Here is a 7,364-nt window from a genome sequence, read left to right as displayed (position 1 = left end):
GTGGGGTGGGGGCTCCTCGGTGGTGCTTGTTTACGCGGTGGGGGTGGCGGCGGCGGCTGGGGCCGGGCTCCTGGGCGGTGGCTGTCGCCCTGCCTGCGCCGTGACCTTGGGACCGCCTGGGTGTCTGCAGGTTTGGGGTAGGGGAGTCAGTGCTGGGGCTTGTGGGGGGTGTCCGGGCGACGGAATGGGGGAGGGGGAGGCGGAGAGACCCGGGAACCTGGGCAGCAGCCCCTCCCCTCACCCCTTTGGAGTCCACCTGGGGTCCACACGCCAGTGCCCGCCCTCCCTCCCAGCCGCCTGGCCCCTCTTGGGCAGCCTAGGGTTCTTCATGGCCTCCAGGATGGGGCAGGGGCTTGTCCCTGGGCCCTGACCACAAGGAAGAGGGAAAGGGTGCCCCCCAACCTTGGTCCCTACCAGGCTGAGGGGCCAGATTCTTCCTCCTGTGGACAGAGCAGAGACACCCCCCCCTACTGTCTGCCCCCTGCCCAGAGGGGGAGGGCTGGGCTATTCTGGGCCCCTGATCTGGGCACCTCAGTCCTGTTGGAGCTTGAGGCCAGCGAGTCTCTGGTGCCAGCCAGGCAGGGAGAGGAAGATGGCGTGTCCCTGTCCCTGCCTGAGAATGGGGAGCACTGGCCTTCCTCCTGCGCGGCTCTGCGGCTGGGGGTGGGGTGGGGGTGGGGGACAGTGTCCTGCCCAGAACTGGGGTGAGAGAACAGCATGGGGAAAGGGCACTGGAGAGCTGGCAAGGTGACATCCCCGGGCTCCTGACTGGTCATGGGGCTTGTCCACCCTGTGTGTTTCCGTGTCTCCAGGTGGGGGTCAGACTCTTTCATGGGGGCTCTGTGGGCCTTGATATGTTCATGGGGGCTGTTTGGATTGCCACCTTGCTCAGCTGGGTCAGGCACGGCTGGGTCTCACCTTCCCACGGAGCGTGGGGACTTGGCCTGGCCTGGGGGCTAGGCCTGTGGCCAGATGTGGTGCTGCCTGTGCAGGGCTGCCTCTTTGCTGGGTTTCTTTCTAAGGTTCTGCCTCCTGTCCCCCCACCATCACCTCACAGAGCCACTGCTCAGCATCTCCTGCCCGAGCCAGAGCCCCCCAGGTCGCACGGCCCTTCCCACCCCCGAACACCATGGGCAAGGAGAAGACCCACATCAACATCGTGGTCATCGGCCACGTGGACTCAGGCAAGTCCACCACGACAGGCCACCTCATCTACAAATGTGGGGGCATCGATAAGAGGACCATTGAGAAGTTTGAGAAGGAGGCTGCCGAGGTGAGTCGGGGGCGGGGGTGAGGGCGGTTCCGCTCCGAGGCTAGGCTGGCCTCAGCCCCCGGGGATGTGGCTGGCGTCTCTCCTCCAGGGCAAGAGGGGTGTGAGCCCTAAAGGACCCTGTGTGGGGACGTGTGCCTCAGAGGGTCCCGATGGGAGTGGTGTGGGGGGAGCACAGGCTGCCTCTCTCTGAGGATGTGCTTGGTGGGAGGAAGATGGCTTGCTGGATCTGGCCCAGGGTAAGGGGTAGCTTGGAGATCGCATTTCTGCCCTGCACAGAAGGTTCTGGAACATTTTGCCACACTGGACTTGAGAGCCCTGGAGCCTGTTTTTCGTGCCCCCCAGGGTTGGGTTCCCGTGTCCCCAGCGCTGAGGTCTGGGGCTGGAGGTGGCACTGCCCTCGCTTGTTCCAGGGCTGGGCCAGGACTCAGGGTGCTATTAATAGCTGATTGATGGGCACTGAGCCCATCAGCTCCATTTTCTCGTGCTAGACTGGGGAGGGCTGCTTGTCCAGGGAGGTGCCCTTTGTTGAGGGAAGGGGGAGGGGGGCTTGGTAAGGATGAGGGCGGTCCCGTGAGCTGACCTCCCCTCTCTTGAAGCTGCTCTTTGGCCCCTGTGGGTGGGAAGTGGCCATGGAGTGGGGGCCTGCTTTCTGCACCCCTTGCCCCCACCCTGAGCTCTGTGAGAAGCCCCCATTTGGGGGAGCTGTGTGGGCTCCCTCCGGGATGACAGAGTAGCTGGGACCAGGACCAGGGAGGGGACAGCTTCTGGCCATGGGGCGGGGTCAGGTGCTATGAGCTACCTCCCTCCATGCCTGGGTCCCAAAGCGGTGTCACTTCTCCCTGTGGGCCTGGAGCTGGAGGGAGGTTGAGGGTGTTTTCAGGGCATATGGTTCCGGTCTTTGGGGTCCTGTCTGGGTGGCCCCTCCTGGCTGGGCAGCCTCTGGGAGGGCAGAGCCCTGTCTGCACGGCCATGGCAGGGAGCTGTGTCCACCTGGGCAGTGACCAAGGCTGCTCTCCTAACGACAGCCCTGGCCCCCAGGCATGGGTCTCTCTGGCACTGGGCACAGGTATGTGCAGAGAGCAGCCTGGCTTTGCTTCCCCTGCTCAGGTGGGCCAGGAAGGGGCGCAGGAGCCGCGGAGCTGCGGGAAGCCGGGAAGCCGGGAAGCCGGGCTGACTAGGGAAAGAGCTGGAGAGCGGGCCCTTGCTTGTGACCTCATTCGATTTCTTTCTTTCTTTAAAAAGAGATCACAGAGGGGTTTTGATTTGACAGCCTAAACCCAGTGGTGGTGTCGGCCTCTGGCTGAGGCAGGGATCTTGGGGGAGTGGGTTTAGCTTCTAATAAAGGGGAGCCACCACCAGGGGAGGGCTTTGGCCTGCGGCTTCTCTCAGAGCCGGTCACAGGCCCTTGCGCCACCTACTGGTGGATGCCCGAGTTGCGCCCATTTAGGAGGCAGGAGGCTGGGCCTGGGTTGAGTTCTGAGTGTCCCTCAGAGAGCTCCAGGTTCCCAGCGGGGAGCCACGGGGGCTGGGGCCTCGCTGCTGTGACGTGCTGTTCCCATGGCCCCGGGTCTGCTGGCCAGGCGGGTCTGGGCCTGGGTCTCGGGCTCGCCCTGAGCCGCCCCCACCCCTCCAGATGGGGAAGGGCTCCTTTAAGTATGCCTGGGTGCTGGACAAGCTGAAGGCGGAGCGGGAGCGCGGCATCACCATTGACATCTCCCTCTGGAAGTTCGAGACCACCAAGTACTACATCACCATCATTGACGCCCCGGGCCACCGAGACTTCATCAAGAACATGATCACTGGCACGTCCCAGGTGGGCAGACTGTGGGGCCCCAGGGGCCCGGGAGGGGGGGCAAGGGCTCCCATTCAGAGGGCACCTGGGTGCGGGCTCGAGTCATCGAAGGGTAGTCGGGTCTCCTCTGCTTCCTCATCAGGGCACAAGACCCACCTTTGCCCCTCTTGCCCCACCTGGTACAGAGTTGCGAAAACAGCTGATTAAGCGCCTCAGTATCTCAACCAGGCAGAGTGCCGGTACGGACAGTCAGCCAGTGTCCGGGCCACCTGTGCCACAGACAGACTCGGACAGTCCCTGACCTTGCCAGGGCATTCATACCGACAGACAGACAGATGAGCCCCTGCCACTGCCCCTCAGGTCGAGATTCCCAAGGTCCCATCCCAGGGACTGTCCAGGCCCCTGTCTGCTGCCCGGAGGGGCCTGGACACTAGGTGAGGTCTGGGGCTCACGGTGCTGTGCCTGCCGGGCAGGCGGACTGCGCTGTGTGATCGTGGCGGCAGGAGTGGGTGAGTTCGAGGCGGGCATCTCTAAGAACGGGCAGACCCGGGAGCACGCGCTGCTGGCCTACACGCTGGGCGTGAAGCAGCTCATTGTGGGGGTCAACAAGATGGACTCCACGGAGCCTGCCTACAGCGAGAAGCGCTACGACGAGATCGTCAAGGAGGTCAGCGCCTACATCAAGAAGATTGGCTACAACCCGGCCACCGTGCCCTTCGTGCCCATCTCCGGCTGGCACGGCGACAACATGCTGGAGCCCTCCCCCAATGTGAGTGCCTGGCGGGAGGTGGTAGGGCTGCTCAGACCTCTTCCCCAGGGCCCAGAGCACTGGATCAAAGGTCAGGCAGGGTCAGGGTGGGGCGCTGGGTCGGAGGGCAGTCCCCCGACTCCCTGCACCCTACTGGTCTTCTTTAATCTGGATCAGTGCCTGAGCCAGCCCCTGTGGGTGTCCTCGGGGACCACACGAGGCTGGCAGAGGCTTCTGCAGCCCCTTCTCTGGCTAGGACAGTCCCCTCAGGTCAACACTATAGAGACGGCAGCTGCTGGGCCCATGGGCCATCTCCAGGAGCTGCTGTGCTGGGTTAGTTTTCATAGCCTCCGGGCACCCCTTGGAACCTGGAGCTAGCTGGGCTCTGGGAAGGGCTGAGGGCTGGCTCTCTGCTGGCCACTTGGGCAGCCACTGTCCCCGGAACTCTGACTGGGCAGGAGGTGATGAGTGGAGCTGGGTGTTTTGAATTTGTTGAACCCGAGACCTAGTGTCTTGGCACTGTCAAGCCAAGGACACCCTGGCCCAGAAGGGTGGCCACTCACTCTGGCCAGCACTGCAGCCACCCACACGGAGAGTGGTGGGCATGGAGGACACCCGCAGGAGAGCCAGCCCCGGAGCCCTGTGGCCTGGGTGCAGCCGGAGGGCCGCCCATCTTGCTGGGCAGCGTGTTTGCACGTTGCAATTGCACGTTTCCTTGTGGGACCTCATGTAGTGCTGGGGGGCTGACTGCACCCTCTGCCCTCCTGGGGAGGCCCACAGGGCCCTCACCTCCACTTTCCCCTGCCTGGCCTGCTGGCAAGTGGGGACCTCTCACTGCTGTTGAGCTGGGGTGTCTGGAGGACAGGGTCCCTGGGGATGGACTTGGGCATGGTGCTGCAGGCCTTGTCTTCCTCTGGGGGGTGGGCAGGGGGCTCGGTGATAGGACGGGGCTGGGTCTGCTGTCAGGAGAAGCCTGGGTAATGCTCTGTTGGCCGTGCCTAGAGATGGTGGGCACCGTGGTCTCTGGGGCGGAGGCTGGACTCTGTGCCTCTGGTTCGGCCAGTAACCCTGTGTGTGGTCGGGCTGAGGTGGAGGCTCTGCGTCCTTTTATCTCTCTGCCCAGCGTCTCTGTGGTGTTCGGAGTGAGCTGGGAGGGGTCAGTTGTTTAGCATCTCAATGGGCCTTAGACAGTGGAGGGCGGAGCTTAGCTCCCCTGCCCCCCAGCCCCCTCAGGTTGGTGCCCGCACTAGGATTCCCCCATTGGGACTGGGGGCGGGGGTGCCGGCTGTCTCTACGATGCGATGCGTGCCTGCTTCCTGCCCAGATGCCGTGGTTCAAGGGCTGGAAAGTGGAGCGTAAGGAAGGGAACGCCAGTGGCGTGTCCCTGCTGGAGGCCCTGGACACCATCCTGCCCCCCACACGCCCCACGGACAAGCCCCTGCGCCTGCCCCTGCAGGACGTGTACAAGATTGGTGGTGAGTGAGGGTACAGGGCTCTCTTATAGGCGCCCAGCCCACTTTGGCCAGCTCTGCCCCTCAGACCTCTCTCCTGAGACGAGCTCCCGATGTCAGGGTCTTTCTGCCCCTCCCCCCACACTGCACACTTTCTGGGTTACCCATCCATCTATCCATCCCCCATATATTCATTCAACCATTCATCCATCCTCTATCTATCTGTTCATCTACCCACCCCAAAACCCTATCCATCTATTCACCCATCCCTCTATCCCTCTATCCAGCTGCCCACCCCCACCCATCCATCGGTCTGCCCAGTGTTTGCCAGGTCTTCCTCCCTCCAGATAAGTGCTTGGTCCAATGCCAAGAGCCGGTGGCACAGGGGTGCCAGCCCTGTGGCCTGAGTGCAGCTGGAGGGCCGTTGGTCTCGCTGGGCTGCATGTTTGCACGTTGCGATTGCACATTTCCTCATGGGACCTCATGTAGTGGCGGGGGTGGGGTGGGGTGGACTGACTACGCCCTCTGCCCTCCTGGGGAGGCCCACAGGACCCCCACCTCCACCTTCCCCTGCCTGGCCTGCTGGTGAGTGGGGACTCCTCACTGCTGTTGACCTGGGCTGTCATATCCTCCTTGCCCAGGAGTGAGAAATGCTGTTCAGGAGTTGACACAGAGACATAACCAAGTGTGAGACCCGTGAGGGTCTGTGGCTGGAGGTGCTGGGCCTGTGTGCAGGGGCAGGGACATGCTCACCCAGCATAGGCGCAGCCACCAGCCCGTGTCTGTCACACTGTGATGTCACACGAGCCTCCGTCACAGCCAGGGAGATGGGGTGGAACCTCCCCTGGGCCGTGGGGAGCCACACAGGTGTGAGCAGGCCCATGAGGAGGGTGGCACCAATGTCCCTGGAGGGACAGCCCCGGGCCAGGGCTTTGAAGCTGGGCCGGTCATTCCGGTGGGTGGTGCTCCCCCCTCACGAGGAGGAGCCTCAGAGGCGAGGGGCCCAGTGCCTCACCTGGGGGCAGGGAAGGGACCCTCAGCCCAGATGGCCTCTCCTTGCCCCGTCCCCCTCCTGAGAGCTTCTGGGAACTCTTGTTCAGTCCCTTTCCTGTGGGGCCAGGGGAGCCTCCACCTCTGTGTGTCTGCTTCGTCTGGGGTCTCCCTGCCCCCGCACTCCCTCCATGTGGCCAGGCCCCATGCTTGCCAGGGAGGACCAGGGGCACCCCTTTGGCCCGCCTGCCCCTCACAGCCCCCTTCCTCTGGGCCCAGGCATTGGCACTGTGCCTGTGGGCCGAGTGGAGACGGGCATCCTCCGACCTGGCATGGTGGTGACCTTTGCACCTGTGAACATCACCACGGAGGTGAAGTCGGTGGAGATGCACCATGAGGCTCTGAGCGAGGCCCTGCCTGGCGACAACGTTGGCTTCAACGTGAAGAACGTGTCTGTCAAGGACATCCGCCGGGGCAACGTGTGTGGGGACAGCAAGTCCGACCCTCCCCAGGAGGCCGCCCAGTTCACCTCCCAGGTGGGTGGCCCATTCCCGCAGGTGGTCAGGGGCCATCCTCGGTGAAGTAAGTGGCTGCCCACAGCGGCCGAGCACTGGGCACCCCCTGGCCTGGCATTGGGAGAACTCAGACCCTTGCTTTGCACACACGACCTCCAGGCCTGGAGAGGTTGGCACAGGGTTGAGGGCTCCTAGGAAGGGTGCACTTGTGGGGAGCCCAGGCCTGTCACTTGGGGCTTCACTGAGGTCCCACTTGGGTCCTGAAAGTGCTTTTATCACTTTATTGCCAGAGATGTCTCTGTGGTGCTTTTATTCTCTACACGTTCACTGCACCTCTTTGGTCACTTCCTCACATGACAAAAGTCGGCCTTATTGACATGTAATTGAAATATAAAAACTGAGGCCCATTTCATCATCCCCGCCTTTAGTTCTGGCCAGGGTTGATATACAAGCGCCCACTAGCGCTTTCAAACAGTGCACCTGTCTGTTGTTATCTCTCGCGGTTTGGTTTATCTCCGTTTATTTCAATGCTTAGTGCCGACCTTCGGGATTCCAGGTCTGTCCATCACTGGACCTTGTTCCAGAGTCAGCACCC

The 7,364-nt window shown here is 62.9% G+C and overlaps 1 protein-coding gene across 1 annotated transcript in view; it reads left to right on the top strand.

The window, feature by feature from the left end:
* The window catches only part of EEF1A2 (eukaryotic translation elongation factor 1 alpha 2), a gene marked incomplete at its 3' end in the record, with an annotated part of 7,178 nt that extends 388 nt beyond the window's left edge, over positions 1–6,790 (top strand). The window contains 6 exon segments of the mRNA XM_014446607.2: positions 1,058–1,273; positions 2,907–3,086; positions 3,539–3,551; positions 3,554–3,834; positions 5,138–5,288; positions 6,534–6,790. Coding sequence (XP_014302093.2) covers positions 1,130–1,273; positions 2,907–3,086; positions 3,539–3,551; positions 3,554–3,834; positions 5,138–5,288; positions 6,534–6,790 — 1,026 coding nt within the window.
* Positions 6,791–7,364: the final 574 nt, after the last annotated feature.

Source organism: Myotis lucifugus, unplaced genomic scaffold, assembly GCF_000147115.1.
Source record: "Myotis lucifugus unplaced genomic scaffold, Myoluc2.0 scaffold_555, whole genome shotgun sequence".
NCBI lineage: Eukaryota > Metazoa > Chordata > Mammalia > Chiroptera > Vespertilionidae > Myotis > Myotis lucifugus.
The sequence above is the reverse complement of the archived record's forward strand: the minus strand, read 5'-3'. Positions and strand labels throughout refer to the sequence as shown.